The 21,580-nt window shown below is 38.4% G+C and overlaps 1 protein-coding gene across 2 annotated transcripts in view; it reads left to right on the forward strand.

The window, feature by feature from the left end:
- The window catches only part of LOC113089004 (transmembrane protein 117-like), a 28,362-nt gene extending 11,462 nt beyond the window's left edge, over positions 1-16,900 (forward strand). For both annotated transcript variants that reach the window (XM_026255904.1, XM_026255905.1), the window contains 6 exons: positions 2,528-2,660; positions 9,151-9,250; positions 10,555-10,652; positions 11,781-11,940; positions 13,577-13,706; positions 14,123-16,900. In XM_026255904.1, the coding sequence (XP_026111689.1) occupies positions 2,528-2,660; positions 9,151-9,250; positions 10,555-10,652; positions 11,781-11,940; positions 13,577-13,706; positions 14,123-14,763 (1,262 nt within the window). In that variant the 3' untranslated portion in view covers positions 14,764-16,900. The remainder of the gene's footprint in view (positions 1-2,527; positions 2,661-9,150; positions 9,251-10,554; positions 10,653-11,780; positions 11,941-13,576; positions 13,707-14,122) is intronic.
- The last annotated feature ends 4,680 nt before the right edge of the window (positions 16,901-21,580 follow it).

A 21,580-nucleotide genomic window follows, 5' to 3' on the forward strand; every position in this document is an offset into this window, starting at 1 on the left:
CCCTGTTGTTGTTGTCTCTGTTGTTGTTGTCTCTGTGTGTTGTTGTCCCTGTTGTTGTTGTCTCTGTTGTTGTTGTCTCTGTGTGTTGTTGTCTTTGTTGTTGTTGTCTCTGTTTTTTGTGTCTCTGTTGTTGTCGTCTCTGTGTGTTGTTGTCTTTGTGTGTTGTTGTCTCTGTGTGTTGTTGTCTCTGTTGTTGTTGTCTCTGTGTGTTGTCGTCTCTGTTGTTGTTGTCTCTGTGTTGTTGTTGTCTCTGTGTGTTGTTGTTGTCTCTGTGTGTTGTTGTTGTCTCTGTTGTTGTCGTCTCTGTGTGTTGTTGTCTTTGTGTGTTGTTGTCTCTGTGTGTTGTTGTCTCTGTTGTTGTTGTCTCTGTGTGTTGTCGTCTCTGTTGTTGTTGTCTCTGTGTTGTTGTTGTCTCTGTGTGTTGTTGTTGTCTCTGTGTGTTGTTGTTGTCTCTGTTGTTGTCGTCTCTGTGTGTTGTTGTTGTCTCTGTTGTTGTCGTCTCTGTTGTTGTTGTCTCTGTTGTTGTTGTCTCTGTGTGTTGTTGTTGTCTCTGTGTGTTGTTGTTGTCTCTGTTGTTGTTGTCTCTGTGTGTTGTTGTCCCTGTTGTTGTTGTCTCTGTGTGTTGTTGTTGTCTCTGTGTGTTGTTGTTGTCTCTGTGTGTTGTTGTTGTGTACTGGAAGCTTGTGTCAACAGAACAAATTTCTTGTATGTGCAAACGTGCTTGGCAATAAAGCTCTTTCTGAATCTGATTCTATTTGTTTTCCAGTAAAAAAACTAAATCATAAAACTAGATAAATTTACTTGAGAAGCTGCAATAACATTAAAATGTGTATTTTGTCTTAATGCACTGGCAATGATTTTTCACATATTTCTAAATGTGTTTATAATAAAACCTAGTTGAGATCTTATGCAGTGTTGCTTCTTTGAAATGTTTAGATATTTTAAGCAGAAAACAACACAATACTCATTACAAATATTATTTTGTAGTTGTTTTTATTAGCTTTTCAATTGCGACTGACAGTATTATTTTTTTATTTTATTTATTTTTCTTTTTTTTTTTGCAGTGTAGTGCAGGGTTTTCTTTTTTTTAGCTTCTTTAGTAAATGTATGTTAATTTAAGAATGTTTAGCTATTTGTACTGGAAAACAAGACAAAAACACATAATGCACTGAATGTGTGCATGCTTATGTGAATGCCAGGGGTGTCTCATCCAGGAATTAATATGGGAACATTCATTGGTAATTAAAGGAAGCTGCTAAAGGAATAATTAAGGTGACTTGTTCTCGAAGCCACTGTTAGTTAAAGTGAGTTTGACAGGGTTAGCGGGACAGAGGGAATTGTTCAGCTCTAATGAGCAGGACGCTTGCTCTCAATGCCACAATATGTGTGATATATTACTGCTGATTCAGACTGGTATGGATCTAATGGAGAGATGAATCGCTGACAGGACAGTGTCAGTATCCAGGGAAGAAGCTTACATGCTGTAAAACTGACCGTCAGCTGCTGAACAAACACACCAGTGCTGGAAACACTAACTGTGAGGTGTGTGTGTGAGACTTGGGTATTTTAATTCAGCACAACTATTTTTAACTGACACCAAATATTTACTGTCTGGCCAAGACGTGATGCAACTTTCAGAAAGCTTTGTGAATAAAGTATTCACTTTGAGAGAGTTTTCTTGATGATTCGCTGATAACTGAACAAACTGAATCTTTCCTGAAATGATTGAAGCATAAAACAGAAATGCAAACTTTATTTCTGACCTGAGTGAAAAACGCAGATGTGAAGATTATGGCTCGTGAATGATAAAGGAATCAAAGTGTCCTTGTGTTATTTCAGTATCATTGAGATACTGTTATAATTTTAAGTAATATTTTGAATGTTATTATTTTGATATTTTCCATTTTCATTGTACATTTTTTTTGTATTTATACATTTTTTTTATTCAGTTTTAGTTTATTTTAGTGCATCACATCAATTTAAATTAAAATGATAAATGTTGCCTTGTCAACTAGGTGAAATAAGTTATTTTCATATTTAATTTACTAATATTTCAAGCAATGCAAATATTTATTCATCTTTAAAATTTTTGTTTCACTTTTTGATGTTGTCATAATTTGTCCTTATGTGAAAGTGCAATAAATCTGTTGAAATATATAAAAAAATTCAATTGTGATTAATAATCATGATTAGAATGTTTTAGCAAAATAAACATGATTATGAATTTAACTGCTATCATGCAGCTCTAAAATATTTAATTATTACTTGATGCGTTTATTTTCCCTGCCTTTACAAGGTTTGATTGTTGCTGTGTTCTAGTGCATTAAAAATATCACAAATATTATTTAAAGAAAACAATGTTGCCATTTGTTTTTTTGCCACAATTTCTAAAAATAAAAAGTATTTATAATTTATAGAAATAACAGTTAGTTCAAAATATGAATAAAAAAATAATTAATTTATGTAAGTATATAATAAGTTCTAGGTTCTCAGGTTTGTTTTAATGTCGCTTCACTTTGTGTCTCAGGTCGTGTCCTGCGTCTGAAGATGTTTCGTGAGGACCACGGCTCTTGGATGACCATGTTCTTCAGCACCATTCTCTCGCTCTTCATCTTCTCTCACATCTATAACCTCATTCTGCTCATGAGTGGACGGATGCGGTAAGACACATCAAAGAAAAGTTCTTCTTTTATTCCCTCTTCACAGCTATTCTCAGTCGGGATGATGGCAGTCATACGTTTAACGATTTCTGCATCTTGAATTCCATGAATGATTCTTCTATTCTTTTAAAAAAAGTCCCAGTAATTGGTCGTGACTATTAGATGATAGTAAACGAGTCCAGAACCACTGATTGATTCAAACAGATGACTGAGAGATTCAACTCTTTGAGTGTGTTTGGAGCTGAATCATGATTCTTTCTGAGCGATTCAGTTGAACGAATGAGACGTAGTTGTTCATAAATCAGACCACATATTAACCGTAGAGTTCAAGACTCAAGACGCGGCTCAGCTTCACTTACGGTTCGATTCGCCATCTAATGCTGAGCTCTGCACACAGCCGATGCTTTCACGTTACACTCCACTGTTTGGAGAACGCCTGCACCATTTTTCAGTGAGATTGAATACTGGGCGATCATGTGGCCACACGTCGTCTCCAGGTTAAATGCGGTCAGCGGTGAGCATGGGAATCTCGCCAGCTGTTCCTGGCCGGAAAAGCATCATCAGAATGAATGTGTGTGAGCGCAGATGGACTGATCAAAGACTACACTGATACATCTGTGAGTGTGAGAAACCTTTGTTGTTTTATTAAATCATCTAACACTCTGATGAACAAAGAAATGAAGAGCGTAGTAGGGCATTATTCACAGACTTTCCATCGCTGCTGTAATAATGACTGAGGTTGAAGTGACTTGAAAAGAAACTTTTAGTAATATCTTCTAACCAGATCATTAAAGATTTCATCCAAAGCTGCATAATCTGGGTTTCCATGAGCAGAATGCTTCACACGAGAAGTTTTGACTGGATGAAAGTCTCCCTCAGAGACAGAAGACAGGAGGAGACGGAGTGAGAGCAGTGTGGTCCTTCAGAGCCTCAGGTGTGTGTTTCTGTGGGGTTAATGAGATCTGAAGACAGGTGGCGCTGTTGTTCAGCTCTCGAGCTCTCTCTGGGTCTCTGACAGCATGTGTGTGTGTTTATGTGCTCTGTGGTGAGAGAGGAGAGACTGAACACCTCTCATCCAGAGCCGCACACACGGTTAGAGCATCGTGTGTCACTCTCTGATTCACTCTCAGAACTAACATCAGATCTAAGAAACAGATCTCGAGTGTTTATGGACCGCACCTGTTCTTCAGTGGTTTACCCTGGTGACTGTTACTACAGTATTCAGAGAGATTCTGTGTGTGTTTGACACATGAGCAGTTTGTGCTGTCGTATTGCTGTGAAGCTCAAAGACATGTCAATTTGCATTTACAAATCAGAGTAAAAACATGAAAATGGAGCCTATTTTAGGACCAATATTTAATTATTTTTGTATTGTGATTTTTCGTGACATTTCCACCCGTTGTTTTTTTATATCTTCATCTTTGAAATACTGTAATAAAAATCATTCTGTCAGTCATTCTTGTTCCTCTCAAATCAGTTTTAGTGTTCCCACTGTTCTGGTTTAGTTTTCTGTGACTCCTTTTCTCCGGTCTTGTTTGTTTCTGTGGTTTTTGACTCATGTGCTCATTAGTGATCATTAGTTAACTCCCTCCACCTGTTTTCCTCATTTAAAACTCTTCTTTCTGTTCAGGATGATGTTGGTTATTAGTTGTCATTTCCTTTCCTGAGTTTAATATGGATTATTAAAGACTTTTATTCGTTGTGGGTTATCCTCACCTTCCTCTGTGAGACTGTAACACCCACATGCACATGTCCTTCTGCTTTATTATTTTAATAACTTATAAATTACTTTTTCATTTTTCACATTACAGTAATGAGATCTGGAGGTGAGACGGAGTCGTAAAGGTCCTGAAATATGCTTTTCTCTTTCATTAAGGGTGAAATACGACACACATTGTACATATTCTTTACTATTTTCTAAGAAGACCTCGAAAGATATATCTTACCAAAGTTGTTTATGTTCCTAAGTGTGTTCCCGAAGTGTCCCTCAGTAAGCTCTTAACACGCTTCCTCTTACGTCTGACGTCACAAGAGCGCTGTCCCGAGTCAAGGTGCTGAATTAGTTGGCATTGATTGCAATTGGTTCATGTTTTTAATAAAAAGCAACCTATGGGATGTCCCCACTTTTCACAAAAACAAACATGTGTGTGTGTGTGTGTGTGTGTGTGTGTGTGTGTGTGTGTGAGCAGCCAGACTCACCGCCCAACAGGATCATCATGTTAAGTGCTGTTTTACAAGCTGCTGGTACATAAATCAAGTGGTAGCTGTCTAATGAAAAACTCGCTGTTGCTTATAAAACTGTGGCAAATCTTGCCTTTAGTCCAGGATGCATTTCCCTCAGGAGATCCACAGAATCTGCATAATTTACACTGGCATTTGTGTTTGAAGAACATTTACTTGCTAAGTCCTCTGAATAATCAGCTGCTTTATTCTGTGTTTCTGTCTGTCTCTGTTGCTGCAGTTCTGCTCTTAAACTGCAAGCAGAAACCAGCCTAAATGAGAGTAAAACACAGTGCTGGTGCATTTATTAGCCTTTGTGTTTTAATCATGAAATGTTTATGATGCATTTCAGAGTAAAACAGGATATTTAATGATAATAAATGTAAGGCGGGGCTAATATTCTTATTTATGGGGAATTTATATGGTAGTTGAAAAATAGAAAATATTAATCTGTTGAGATGTGGTAAATAGAGTGAGAAAAATGGAAATGTAGTCCATTTTCATTTCTTTTTAAGCTTTCTAGAAGATTTATTTCAGAAAATGTGGTGTTCGAGGGAATAGTTCTGCCAGAAAGGGGGTGTGGTTTGTGGGAAAGGGGCGGAGTTTACATGTACTTAATGAAGAAGTCCAGTTATTTTATATGATCAGGGTTGTTACTGTTTATTAACTAAAACCATAAAACATTTTCGTTACTTATAATTTGAAATAATTATCTGCAAAAAAAAAAAGGTTTTTAATTAATTTCTAATTTTCATTTGATTAAAATGATATAATTATTTTTTTTAGTTTGTTTATTTAATTTAGTTTTAATGTAGTATTTTTTATTTTAATTAAGTAACAAAAAAAATAGATTAATTAAATTAATCAGCACATCCTGCCATTAGTTGATCTAATCTAATCCTAAAGATACTAAAATAAATAAAACAAAATATTAATACAAATAATAAATACTATACAGGCATAGTATAGTTTCATTTTCATTTAATATATATTGATATACTAAAATAACTAGAACCAAATAAATAAAAATGAATAAATACTATACAGATGTAATAAAAAAACTAATTACAAAAACACAACAAAATTAAAGTGAAAACATAAATTCCAGATATCAACAAAAAACTAGAATAGTAAATCAGTTATACTAAAGTAACACTGAATCTGATTTAAAATGACAGAAATGAAGCATTAGCATGAATGAATCATTCATACTGAGCTCAGTAACGCATGAGGTCAGTTCAGATTCCATGCTGATTTTAAGTGTTCTAGCTGGGTTCCTCCCACCGCTCGTGCTGATCACAATTCGGTTCTGTGAAGTTGCCAGTGAGGCTCCAGCAAGCGTTTAGGGGGGATTTCAGATTTGTGGTTTCTGAGACGTGTCTAATTAAGATTCAGCCGTGCCTCGGGAGCCGGTGAGAAAGTCACAAACATCTCTGAGAGACGATCTGAAAACACACCGAAGGCAAGCTGAAATCATTGTGACTGGAGTTTGAAGTCTGGTATACTGGTGTCAGATACTTTGATAGTTAGGGTAACCCTAACTTCAATGAATGCACTGAATGAATATCATTTCCATATGCCATGAAAAATGTTCAAAAACATGGTATCTGTACAGGAACAAAAACATGGTATTGACATTGGAAATGGTGTTATCGTGAAAAAAAAACTGTGCATGTCCAAAATCATGGTGTTAGAACAGGAAATGTTCAGAAGCATGGTATTACCATGGGAAATCTTCAAAAATAGGCTATTAACATGAAAAAAAGAAACCTTACCTGGGATATGTTCATGTGTATGTTGAAAAATGTTGTTAGTACAAAAAAAAAAATGTTAGTAAATGTTTTAAAAAATACATCTATATGGTACATGCCCAAAAGACAAGGTAAACTGTGATGCATTTACAAAAACAAAACACAACAATGTGGTAAGTCCATGGTAAATGTGTGTGTGTGTGTGTGTGTGTGTGTGTGTGTGTGTGTGTGTGTGTGTGTGTGCGTGCGTGCATGTGCCTTTGTTTCCCTTCATTAGGTCACCCAGCAGTAGTGCATTAAAATTACAGCCAGAATGAATAAATGAAGAGCTGAGACTAATCGGAGAGAGAGAGAGAGAGAGAGAGCAGCTCTGTCTGTGTGTGTGTGTGTGTGTGTGTGTGTGTGCGCGTGTATGTGCGCGTGTGCGTGCCTGTGTGAGTGAGTGTTTGTGTGTATGTGTGAGTGAATGTGTGTGTGTGTGTGTGTGTGTTTGGCTCTGCCTTTGATACTGTAAGACCGCACTAACCTACACCAGTGTCTGTGCTCCACACTAACACAGCTGTGAGCATCAAGCACTTGCTTGCGTTACAGATTGGACGTGCTAATGAGGATGGAAGCTCATTTACAGGATAATGGTGTTTTTATCCATAACACAATACCAAATAACCTGGGTGGTGACAATCCGGTTGTTCTGACATTTATGCGCAATAAAACTGGCCCTGTTATGCGTTTCCCCACAAAGCAACGTGCATAAGCAGATTAAGAGTGTATCTGTACCTGTTCAAGGCCTGTAAACACTTCTGACGGCATAAAAGCTGCGAAAGAAGATTACGTTCCCTTGCTGTCACAACAGATGAATGCTTGGCTGTGTTTAATTTGTGTTGGATCATTTTCTGGAAGCCACTCATTTTCTGAATGTTTTATAAAGGCCTCTGAAGGGTTGCTGGTATAGTTAGCCTGTCCTGTAGCATGACAGAAACAGAGGTCAGGTCAAATAAAAGCTTCTGGAGAAGATCGAGCTGAAGAAAAGATCAGCTGTGACAGAACACACCAGACTGACCCGATCTGTCTCTCAACATGAGAAAGACCTTCTCTTCTCTTCTTTGTTCCCCACACAGCTGATGATTGTGCACAAACAAAACAACAACCTTCAGCAGCCAACTCTCCACACCTCAGACTGACAGTCAATCACATAATATCACACATTCTCTCTCCTCCTTTCTTCTATCGGAGGCAGACGTTTCCAAACCTGTCCTTTCCTAGCATCTTACTACTTGTCCACTTGATCCTATCCACACTCAACTCCTTCAGGCCATTTCTTCTTCAGTTATACCTGCACTCAATCACATCATCAGCACCTCTCTTCACACTGGTACCTTTCCCACGGCATTTAAACAGGCTCAAATAACCCCACTGCTTTAAAATATAAACTCTCTAAACCAGCACTTTTAGAAAACTACATCCCTTCTTCCGTTCACTGCAAATACACTTGAGCAAGTTGTGTTAAACCAGCTCTTTGTGTTTCTTGCACAGAACACTCTCCTGGACAGCAACCAATCTGGCTTCAAAAGTGGCCACTCAACTGAGACTGCTCTTCTCTCGGTTACTGAAGCCCTGTGAAGTACTCATCTTACTGGACCTGTCTGCTGCTTCTGACACCGTTAATCACCAGATTCTCCTGTCCACCCTCAGAAAGATGGGCATCTCTGGAGCTGCACTCTAGTAGTTAAAATCATACCTCTCTGGTTGGTACTTTAGGATCTTGGAGAGGGGAGGTTTCTAACTTTTTTCCTACTGGGGTTCCTCAGGGCTCAGTGCATGGACCACTTCTGTTCTTCGTCTATATGTCATCATTAAAATCTGTCATGAAAAAGCATGGCTTTTCCTATCACTGCTACGCTGATGACACTCAGCTCTACTTCTCATTCCTGCCAGATGATCCAACATTGCAGTCTGTCTGACAGACATCTCTGGCTAGATGAAGGATCATCACCTTCAACTCAACCTTGCTAAGACAGAACGGCTCGTGGTCTCAGCCAGCCCAGCACTTCATCACAACTTCTCTATACAGCTGGGCTCATCAACCATTACTCCTTCCAGGACAGACAGAAACCTAGGAGTTGTGATGGATCATCAGTTAAGCTTCACTGACCACATTGCTACAACGACCCGGTCCTGCAGGTTTGCCTTATACAACATTAGGAAGATTAGACCCTTCCTGTCAGAGCAAGCAACCCAACTTCTTGTCCAAGCTCTTGTTCTCTCCAGACTGGACTATTGTAATGCTCTCCTGGCTCTTCCTACATGTACTGTCAAGCCTCTGCAGCTGATCTAGAAAACCATAATACATGTCCAGAATGGTAAAAGTAAAAAAAAAAAAAAAAAAAAAGTCTTATTAGGAAACGTGAAAAATATGGTAATTTAATGGTCCATGTCCAAAAACCCAGTTTTAACGTGGGCAATGTTGGTAAATGTTAATAAAAGCTTGTTATTTGAGCGCTGTACATCTGTCTCTACAGGCCTCACATGGTGACGGAGTACATGGGCATCAGGAACGAGATCTTTATGAAGATGGTTGCTGTGGGAACATGGATGGGAGATTTTGTGACGGCGTGGATGGTGAGACTCGAACCAGAACCTGTTTAAAACTGGTTTTCTGTGGCTGAACTGATTACATGCTTCAGAATTGGATTGTAGAGCGTTCTGTGGCCGTTCTGTATGAGAACGTTTGAAAACCTTGACGCAGAAAGATTTACATTTTGTTTTAATTCATTAGTTCATAAAAAGTAAACATTTTAATATTTAAAAAAATATGTAAATAATGCTATAATTATAATTATTTTATACATTTAAGGTAAAATGTTATCTACAGTATCACAGATGTGCCATTTTATTAACCATGAACTGAAATCAGAGAACCGAGAACATATGAATTTGTTAAAATATTGAAATATTAACTTAAAATCTCACTTCAGGAATTATTGTAGACAAATAATAATGGAATCTCTAATCTAGAACCATCTTCACTGATGAATGTTTCCCAGAGAACACCAAGAGCATATTCAAATAAATGTGTCCACTTTGGCAACTTTAAAGCAGCATGAAATTGTTTTATGAGAAATCATGACCTTGAGACTAAAAATAATAATATCCTCATTACAGCTGCAACTCTTTTACACCCAGTGAAATAATAAGACATGAAAACATGATTACAATGATGTTCGGTTACACTGGAAGCAATTACTGTCACATTACGTCAGGCCTGTTCATTTTACATATAACAGTTGTGTATACATATGCATAATGAAATGATAAATTATTCTGAATGGTGCCCTTGTATATATGATATTCTTTTTTATTTTCAAAGACTGACATTTTGGTCAGGTTTTCCTGAGTTTGTGAAAGAATAATAATTCATTAAATCATAAATTTTTTAATTTGAAATAAAAAACTGTTTAAAAATAAAAAGTCATAATAAAACATCTGCTTAAAAGATTTTGTGTATATATATATATATATATATATATATATACTGTGAATAATTGCAAAATGACATAGAAAAATGTATATTTAAGAAGAGTGATCAAGCTGACAGGTGTCACTCAAACTGATGATCAATCTCTAGTGATCATCTCTATTTTCCCAAGTCCACTGAAGAACACGCAGCAAACAAACACTCGACAGAGCGTCTTTCTCCCTGACACACACGTCAGCCCCCACACACACACACACACGTTCCTCACAGCTTTCAGTCTTTCTCTTGTGAAGGATCATATCTTCATCAGGGTGACCTTAGTGCACACTCCATAGGGCAGAACTGTAGTGCACTTGACAAACACAGACGATGCATGAAATGTTTTGAATATGGCATGAGGTAAATAAATATACAGTGAAGTTATATGTGTGTGTGTGTGTGTGTGCAGGTAACAGACATGATGCTGCAGGACACTCATTACCCGGACTGGGGCCGGACCCCCAGGCAGATCTGGAGACAGGGACACAACCGCATCGTTCTGTTCTGGTGAGAGACTCCTGTGTGATGTGTGTGCAGAACTTCATTTAGTGGTCAGTGGCTATTGACAGTTTTAATATGAAATTACTATTGTTTTTTAAGTATATATATTATAGATTATTATGCAATTTATAATAATTTGATTTCGTTTACAAGATGCAAGTTTAGTTGTAAACAAAACCATGTTTTCTTTAGAAAAACATTGCACGGATGAATCATTCACAATAATGACAAGAGAAAAGAAAGAAAGAAAGAAAGAAAGTATAAAAATGAAAGATCTCAGTGCAGTTCGACAGAGACGACTAATTAAACACCCATATTATATTAATATCAGTTATTCATGTATTCTGTTTAATTAGTCAAAATCTAAATTAGTGGTACATGACTATTGCAAATGTTAATATGAAATCATTTTTAGAAATGCATATTAAATATATATATTTTAATAATTTGATTGTTGATTGCTATTTTAAATGTAAACAAAATATAAATGTATTTTGAATATAATACCCTTGAATCATTCACAATAAAAATATTATTAAAAAAAATATATTAGTATTTATTTAAAAAGACACATAAATTTAAAAAAAACTAATTAAAAGCTCATTAATGTTTTTCGTTTGTTTATTTGTTTGTTTGTTTTTTTATTTGCATTGCCAGTAGTTCATGTAGTTAATGTACTTAAAGTTTATGGTATTGTTAATACAGTTTTTAACATATATTACTATAATATATAAATATAATACATAACTGTTATTATATTAAAATGTTATATTTGAATAATATATAAATAATTAATATAAATCCAAATCAAAACTAAATTTAGTGTGTAGTAAATGTATTTTCTTTAAAAAACATCCACTGATGAATCATTATTGACTTTCATACAGGAAAAACATGTACTGAACTTAGTTGTTTTTTTTTGTGAGTGTGTTTTGTTTTAGATTATAGTTCAGAAAAAATAAATATGCATCAGTAATAAAATGAAAAGTTAATACAATGCATCTGTTTCCACAGAAATATTGTGCAGCACAACTGTGTTCAACATTGATAATAATCTTCATGTTTCTTGAGCAGTAAATCATCATATTTTTCTGATTTCTGAAGATCATGTGTGTGTGTGTGTGTGTGTGTCAGGGCGGTGCTGTTCTCTCTGACCTCTGTGGTGGTTCTGGTCATCAGCACAGACTGGATCAGCTGGGACAAACTGAACCGCGGCTTCCTGCCGAGCCACGAGGTCTCCAGAGCGTTCCTGGCCTCCTTCATCCTGGTCTTTGACCTCCTCATCATCATGCAGGTACAAACACAAACTCGTCTCTCACTCCATGTGTGTGTGTGTGCGTGTGAGTGTGTGTGTGTGAGAGAGAGAGAGAGAATGAAAGAGTGTGTTTGTGTGAGAGAGAAAGAATGAGAGAGTGTGTGTGTGTGTGTGTGTGTGAGAGAGAGTGTTTGCGTGTGTGTGTGTGTGTGTGTGTGAGAGAGAGTGTGTGTGTGTGTGTGTGTGTGTGTGTGAGAGAGAGAGTGTTTGTGTGTGTGTGTCTGTGTGTGAGAGAGAGAGTGTGTGTGTGTGTGTGTGTGTGTGTGTGTGTGCGTGTCTGTGTCTGTGTGTATGAGTATGCGTGTGGGTGTGTGTGTGTGTGAAAAAAAAAAGGGAGAAAATCACAATGGAGTGTGTCACTGTCTCATGAATATGCTAATACAAGCTCAACAGTTCCTCTCGCTGTTCGTCCTGTAATACCCTCACACACTCTCACACACACACACGCACACACACACACACAAACACACACACACACACACATACACTCTCTCATTCTCTCTCGCACACACGCACACACACACACACACACACACACTCTCTCATTCTCTCTCTCTCACACACACACGCACACACTCTCTCATTCTCTCTCGCACACACACACACACGCACACACACACACACACACACACACACACACAGGTTCTGTCCAGAGCTTGTGAAAGTGGCTTGTTCTCATCTGAAGAGATCTTCATTTCTCTTTAAATCCAACTTTAATGTGTTTAGGAGGTGAACAGTAACGGTAATTGTTTTCCTTTTGTTATGTTCATGTTTTCTTCCCTTCAGAAGGTTGTTTTCATTGAGGTTTTTACCTTTACTTTTTTAACCTCCATTTCTCATGTCACGTTTGTTTGTTTACTTATATTTTATTCTATATCATTGACGTATGAACTGTCACATTTCACGTGGTGTCATTCCTTCAGCTTCACTCGACCAATCAGAAGCTTTGCTGAAGTCACAGACTGTCTGTGTCTGATCGTCACCTGTGTTTGCTCAAAAGTGTTGACATGCTCAGACTGTAATTGTTCCCTCAGTCTCAGTCGTGACGTGTCTCTCATTCTTCCTCTCACTCTTCATCTCTTAGATATTTCGCCTCACTTTTCTCCGTGTTCGCTCCATGTGACGGTTAATCTCTGTGACCTGCCTGATATTTTATTTTTAATTAACTCAGAGACCCGGAACGGCCGTGAGCCGATGGGATTCACAAGCTCTTCCATTGGTTTCATGCCACGTAATATAAGCTTCATTTAGTGTAACACAGTTATTATGGACGTCAATGAGGCGAAACGATGAGCTGCACTGTAATTACGCGGCTCCTCGTTAGCTTTCCACCACGTCACATAGAAAGCAAAGACTCTCCGTTTGTAAACACAAGGCGTAATAACCAAGAAACAACATTATTCTGCTTCTTTGCCACATAATTTGGTTTGTTTTTGTATTTGTCCTGGAACTGCGCCCGCGGCGTTATCAATGTTTGATTGATTTTGCTCTGACTGTGTTTGAGAAACTTTTGACGCAATTCATTTCTGATCTCAACAAGAACAACAGAGACCATCAGAAATAGCCAGATTGCTTGCGTTTGAGGTGCATGTGTTTGTTGGCTCTGCCTCCTCAGGACTGGGAGTTTCCTCACTTCATGGGCGATCTGGACGTGAACCTCCCAGGCCTTTCCACCACACAGCTGAAGATCAAACTGCCCATGAGCAAGCGCATCTTTAAAGAAGAGTACCACATTCACATCACAGGTAAATCTGCACACTACACAACAGCAAACACACCGTGAACACTCATGCCAATGAATCAAGCTGTAGTGCTCTAAACTGAGGTTTGGGAGTCAGTAAATCTGACAGTGTTTGAGCAAAACGCTTTCGTTTCGCTCACTGTAGCATGGGTCCAGATTGGCATCCTGGGAATAGACGATCCCTCCCTCGAGGCTTGGGAAATGGCCCTCCTGCTCAACCATTCATAAAAGTCTTTAACCTTATTGTTTGGTGCGGTGATTTAGCATTTGAGAAGAACCCCTCATGAGTGCGCTACCAATGAAAGCCATTAGAAAGTGCCTCCCAACTCAATTATTTCCCTTCCTCAAGCAGCCGTTTGACTCAAATACACTGGGATAAATTCCCAACCCATTCATCTTCCCTTATGTTTCCTCTCTTAGGGAAATGGTTTAATTACGGAATCATCTTCATGGTCCTCATCCTGGACCTCAACATGTGGAAGAACCAGATCTTCTACAAGCCCTATGAATACGGTCAATACGTAGGTCCAGGAGAGAAGATCTACACCGTAGAAGATCCGGAGACGCTGCACAACTTCAACCGCAGCACGCTGACCTGGGAGTGGCGCTCCACCAACACTGACCCCCTCACCAACCGGACCTACATCCAGAGAGACATGTTCCTTCACAGCCGCTACGTGGGTGCTAGCCTGGATGTCAAATGCCTGGCGTTCATCCCGAGTCTGGCGGCCTTCGTGCTCTTCGGGTTCTTCATCTGGCTGTTCGGACGCTTCCAAGACAGTGAGACATTCCCTGAGAACCAAGACAAGACCTACGAGCGCATCAAGCGCAAGTCTCCGTCTGATCTGGGAGTCACGCCGGAGGAAGTGCACATCACCATGAGCGAGGCCTTGAAGAGGTGCGGCACGTCCATGCTGCTCCTGGTGGACACTCATCATTTCGGGTCATCGAGCTGCTCCATATCACCGTGTACGAATGAGACCCAGGAGACCCAACCCAGTGTAGCGGTTGACAACATCGCCCATGAGGACACATCTGATGTCAAAAAGCTGACCCCATGACATAACCAAAGGTCAAAATGACTTCCAAAGTTGATTGGCGTTTGAAGTCCTCGGAAAACCATCACAGACTCTACCTTGAACTTTCTATTTTTGTATGAAGTGATCTTGCACTGCGCACCAACTTTCTGAGCTCAGCCTTTTCCACATTCCTCAAGGACATTGGTCTATGGTGCTGGATGTTTGATTATTCAATGTCTTTTTTTTATGTAGACTCTTGTTTTGATGTACTCTTGTGCCTACATGGATGAAATACTGTCCTCACAGTGAACACATGGTGTGATGGTCATGAAAATACTTGTAATGAACACCTAAAGCTGTGCCTTTATTAACAAAATACCTTGAAGGCGGTGCTGGGTCCATTTACTAACAGATTATAGTCTGTAACTGATTCCAAATTACATGACAAAAATTGTCCTTAGTAGCTCTTTATGATATTATGATCATGGGCATCGGGACGCAAGATTCCATCGTTTCAGCTCGTGTAGTCTATCTTAGTGGATGATAATCAATTCCAAATCTTTGATGCTTTACAATATCATGACAGAAAGACTAGCACGTTAAAAAAATTCCATCTTCCATGATGAGTTCCATCAAATTGGTGACGTTTATCAATGGCAGCACAGAAGCTTTTTCACACACATTTTTTAAACAGAATGAAACAAAAGAGAGATGATGGTGCTGCTTTCGTGCGGCTATTTTTCTCATCATTTGTAACCCGCCGAACGCAATAAGGACATTGGTAATAGAGAGTTGTTGGCAGTCAAGTAAGTCTTGGAGGAGTGTCGTCATTGGTTGGAGGGTTTGGGGGTACCTTTTATTGTTAGGACCGACCACAAGAATCTTGAATATATCAGATTGGACAAACGGCTCGGTGGGCACTTTTTTTTCGGTCGATTTGATTTTTCCATTTCTTACCGTCCTGGTTCTAAAACCATCAAACCAGACGCATTATCCCATATTTTTGACCAATCTGAACGCCCGGTATCTCCCGAGTCCATCGTTCCACAGAGGTGTGTGGTTTTTCAATGCTAACTTGGGAGATCAAATCGAAGGTCCACACGGCCTTACATGGGGTAGTGCCTCCGCCCGGATGTCCACCGGGTAGATTATTCATGCCAGAGAGATTACGGTCCAACGTTATTTGGTGGGGTCATTTTTCCCAGTTTGGAACCTGAATTCACAGTCCCCTCTGCTCACGAATTCGTCAGGTGCAGGGACATCTGAAGAACAGCCAGGGTGACTCTTATCCAGGTGGGGTTACGCACCAAGGCCCAGGCCGATTGCCACCGGTCGAAGCCTCCCGTCTACGTCGTTGGTCAAAAAGTGTGGCTTTCACCTACTGATATTCCTCTCCACTCCGTTTGTAGAAAATTAGCTCCCAAATTTATTGGCCCATTAACCGTCACCAAGATCCTTATTCCGGTGAGGGAACGCTGATTCCAGTACTTGGTGGACTGGGAAGGTTACGGTCCGGAGGAGAGGAGCTGGGTTCCTGCCCGGGACATATTGGATCACTCCCTTATCGATGACTACAATCGACAGCTAGGACCCTCTGAGAGCGTCAGGTGATGCTTCTGGGGGGTGGGGTAATGTCACGGTTCGCAGATCCGTTTGCTCATCCTGTGTCACTGCTCTGATTGGCTATTGCTGACGAGCAATCAGATCAGCGACAGGTGTGTCTTGTTTCTGTGGGCCTACATATAGTCCTGTGTTTGTCTTGTCTAGTGTCAGATCGTTTGGTACTGTTCTCTGTCATTCTCGCTCCTTGCAGTGCCATCTAGTCCAGTTTGTTGGAGTTGTTTGTTGTCCAGTTTGTCGTTTTGCTAGTGCTTGGATTTACGGGTTCGAGTTAGCGTGTCGCCTTCGCAGTTCCCTGTTTCGGTTCCTGTCTTCGAGGTTATGCCCACTGCAGTCCCTGCGCTGCCAAGGAGTGACTGCCGACCGAGAGACTTGTTCCTACCATCGGGCCTCTTTACTCTCTTGAACAGTCAAATAAAGACTTTATTTATTCGCAACTGGATCCAGTGTTAGTTTGCCCTGACACCGACACTATCGTGACCAACAAAAATATAGTCTAGTCTGAACACCACATTAGATTACTTTTGATCTAACTTGTTTATTACATTTAAATAGCATAATCTCGTACCATATTGACATAAAAAAAAAAAATATATATATATATATATATATATATATATATATATATATATATATATATATATATATATATTTATTTATTTATTTATTAGTGGGTTTGTTTGTTTAATGTAAAGTTATATATAATTAATTAAATCATAACAATGTAAAACTAAATCATTTAAAAATAACAATTAAAATTAAATTTTATTTGTTCACCTGGATGTCCATGTGACAATGGACCAACTTCAGAGAACTATGAACATGCAAATGTTCGTAAATCCAGTGGTCAAGCTGTCTTTGTCCACAAAACTTGAAGATTATTGGAATGTATATAAGCAGAAGGCCATTTTAGAAAGAACAGTTTAAAAGTCAATTAGAAATCAATTAGGAAGAATCAAATTCTGAACAATGTATTGCTGTTTTGTTAATAATAGGTAATCATGTAATTAATAAATGACAAGTAATGACAAGTACTTAATTTTTGGATTCTGATTGCATAATCCGGAGTCCGTGTAATCAGTTAATACCCAGCACTGATTCTAGTTTACAGAAGATCGTTTCAAAACATTATCTCTTGAGCTGTTTATCAGATATTTAGACACCAACTGCTGAGCAACCAATTCTGTTCACACACATGTATTGGAAAATCTGAATTATCTTGAAGTAGAATTAGAATAGATGCATTTGTTAATTATATATGCTTCATTTCAGTACTTTCAGGTTCAGTCAAAGCAAAAACGGATTCCTTTGTCTTTTATACGTGAGTTGTGTTGGATCCTTCACCGCAGTGTTTTGTTTTCCCTTTATCTGACGATCTGTGTGTTTTTCTGATGTAGAGATGAGCCCCTCTTGAAATATCAGATATACTTGTGTCAAACCCTTTTATCAATAAAGACTTTCTTTTGACAGGTGCCGTGTTATTTCAGCAGTTGCATGTTATCTTCTCTTATCAAGATGCTTCCAGAGTGATGTGAGCGGCTGGAAGTTGTGGTCCAGTGTGACCTTGTTGCCAAGCAACCCCCGAATGGCCATCCTGCATCCAGATGTCGATCCAGTTCTTCAGAAAGTGGCAATCAAACCCATTACAGGAACATTTGGTAAACATCCCATTAGCACGTTACCGCTTCACATGTGGCCACTTTCAGTGTTTGTTCCTGCAGAGAAAAGTGTAGAAGTTGTCGACTGCCTTTCTAAAGCACCGTGCTTTGACATGATTATTCTCAATCGTTTCTTTACAATAGCTGTAAACCTGAAGTTTCTCACTGTATTCACACAGCTTTCAGTCTCCGCACAGTTCACACGCTTGACTGTTGTGTTGTTGTGCATGTGGCGTTTGATGCTGGTAAATCTGTTCGATTGTGCGTCCGTCGCTAACTTTCGAACAATTGATTACCTTGCAGTGCACAGACAAAGCAAGTTAGAGGGGAAACATGGTCAATATTGGTGTCACACTGAGATGCACTGTATATTCAGCTGCTCATGTGAGAATACTCTAGAACCGGTCCTCTTCATCTAAACTCTTGAGATCCCACGGGCAGCTTCATCTCTGTGAATTGAGCAGTGCTCGGTGAGGCTGTTCTCCGGGTTTGCAGCAGATCATCTGTCATGTCGGGCTTTCGCTCGTGTCTATGAGATCACAGAGTACAGGAAGACTCAATCTCCTGACACTGAACCGTTGCTCTGAAGCTGTCAGGTCTGTGAATGTACCGCGTCATCGGCTCTCTTTTCAGGATGGAGGGAAGCTTATACATTGGCATTCCATCTCTGTCTGGGTCTCGACACATTCCCATTTGCAGAAAACTCAGGAGCCTTAATAGTCTTTCCCTCCATTTGACTGGTTTTCCAGAGATAGAAAAATGTCCGTTTTATCCAGCATGCTGATGGGAAAGTCAGGATTATGTCACAGACCTTGAGACGCACATTAATAAACGGTTACGAGGCTAAAACCGCTAACAGCGTGCCGCAAAATAAATACATTTAGAAGGACCATACTGTTTTTGCTAAACAGCAGCTGCTGAAAAGATATCACACACTTACTGTTCATTCCTGAAGAAGTGAAGAAGGTTTCTTTTCAACGTTTGTCAATGTTTTGAGACAAACCGGGTCTCTTTAACATCCCCATGTACAATCGATTGATCGTTTTTATTGTTGAAACTGATCTTTAATCTTTAATTTCACTCAAATTCATTCATTTTAACCCTTTAAATGCCAGTTTGTGTTTTTATGGGGGGAAAAAACACAATGCACATCTCATACACAATTGCAATTTAAAATGCTTTACATAAAAGTAAAAAAAAATAAACAATAATAAAAGCAAAGAGTTAAATTCTAAAATGATTTTAATTTAATTGTATTGATTTTAAATTTAAATAAAAGGTGAGGATACATAAAATATAGTGCAATCAGTTCGGACATTGCACAGTGCTCATTTAATAAATGCACAACTAAAAAGATGCGTTTTGAGTCTAGATTTAAATGTGACTAGTGTTTTAGCACATCTGATCTCTTCTGGAAGCTGATTCCAGCTGCGGGCGGCATAGTAACTAAAGGAAGACTCCCCTTGCAATATATTTCGGTCCTAAGTCATTTAGTGACTTATATACGAGTAAAAGTACTTTAAAATCAATCCTAAATGTAACTGGAAGCCAGTGTAAGGACCTGAGGACTGGTGTGATATGCTCAGATCTTCTGGTTCTGGATGAGCTGCAGCTGTCTAATGCTCTTTTTGGGAAGGCCAGTGAGGAGCCCATTACAATAGTCCACCCTGCTGGTGATAAAGGCATGTACTAGTTTCTCCAAGTCTTGACTGGAAACAACACATCTAATTCTTGCGATGTTTTTTAAATGATAGTATGCTGATTTAGTTACTGCTTTGACATGACTACTGAAACTAAGGTCTGTCTCCAGAATCACACCAAGATTCCTGACTTGATTTTTAGTTGTTTGACCCCTAGAGTCAAGGTATGCATTCACCTTGAGAACTTCATCTTTGTTTACAAATGCAATGACTTCAGTTTTTTCCTTGTTTAACTGAAGAAAGTTCTGGCACATCCAATTATTAATTTCATCAATGCATTGACAGAGGGAGTCAATGGGGCTGTAGTCATTTGGAGATAAGGCTAGGTAAATCTGGGTATCATCAGCATAGCTGTGATAGGCAATTTGGTTCTTTCTCATTATTTGACTCAGTGGAAGCATATACAGGCTAAACAAGAACGGTGCTAGAACTGAGCCTTGTGGGACTCCGCATGTCATGGACGTCCACTTAGACTTATGCTCTCCTAGACTCACATAATAGCCTCTCCCTTCTAAGTATGATCTGAACCATTTGAGTACCATCCCAGAAAGCCCGACCCAGTTTTCCAGTCTCTCTAGTAGTATGTTATGATCGACAGTGTCAAACGCAGCACTGAGATCTAGCAATACCAGCACCCATATTTTAAGCTCTCTCTGTGCTGCGATGCGGTCGGAAACCAGATTGAAAAAGATTTCTTTTTCTGATTGAAGACCAGATTTTAATTTATTATTATTATTATTATTATTATTATTATTATTATTATTATTATTTTGCTTTCTCTGACCTTTTTACCAACATCAGTCCTGATCATAATTCTCAAAAATTCATTAGTTTTATTTCAGGTTTAATTCAAATTCATTCAGTTTAACCCTTTAAATGCCAGTTGTTGTTTTTTTATGAAAAAACACACAAAAACTAAATTATTTTTCCATATACTAAATGATTAACTTAATTTATTTGTTTGTTCATTAATACATTTTTGTTAGTTTATTTATTTATTGCTTTTCTGACATAGATCTTTTTACCAACTCTCTTCATTTTCATTTGAATTCATTGATTTTAACCCTTTAAATATCAGTTTGTGATTTTATGGGGGGGAAACACAAAAACTAAATTAGATTAGATTAGATTAGATTCAACTTTATTGTCATTATGCAGAGTACAAGTACAGAGCTAATGAAATGCAGTTAGCATCTAACCAGAAGTGCAAGAATATAGTGTTTATATACATAAAAGTGCAGAGTAAGTAAAGCTATGATATACAGAATGTACAGTGGAGTTGCTATATACAGTATTGAGCAGAGTATATACAGATTATAAATATGAATGCAATGTAGATATTGTATGTACATTATGAACAGAGCAATGAAGGATTATATATACATTATGAATAACAGGAACGTGAGAACAGTGGTAATAAATACAGTTGAATGAGTGTGCAAAGTATTGTTGAACAATCTATTATATGCAAAATAACAGTAGTGCACTGATTTTTTGTAGAAATAGTCTACTGTGCTTGTACAGTAACCACTTAGACAGTTTATAGTGTAATGGATTTAACCATGTGCAGTCTGTGCAAAATATGAGTAGTGCAATACATGTATGTAAAGTACTGTGACCAGTGCAGTAAAAGAGCAGGTGCAGGTTAGATAGGTGGTGTGGCATTCAGAAGTGTCACAGCCTCAGGAAAGAAGCTCTTCCTGAGCCTACTAGTTCGAGATACTATTTCCCATATTAAATTTTCCATGCTAAATGCTAAACTTAGTTATTTATTGTGCCATGTCAAAGCGTGTGGTAAATGTGCCAAATAAGCTATTTGCTTATTTTATAAATTTTTGTATTTTAATGTTTTTATTTATTAATTTGTTTTTGTATTTCATA

The sequence above is a fragment of the Carassius auratus genome, unplaced genomic scaffold (assembly GCF_003368295.1).
Source record: "Carassius auratus strain Wakin unplaced genomic scaffold, ASM336829v1 scaf_tig00048100, whole genome shotgun sequence".
NCBI classification, from domain to species: Eukaryota; Metazoa; Chordata; class Actinopteri; order Cypriniformes; family Cyprinidae; genus Carassius; species Carassius auratus.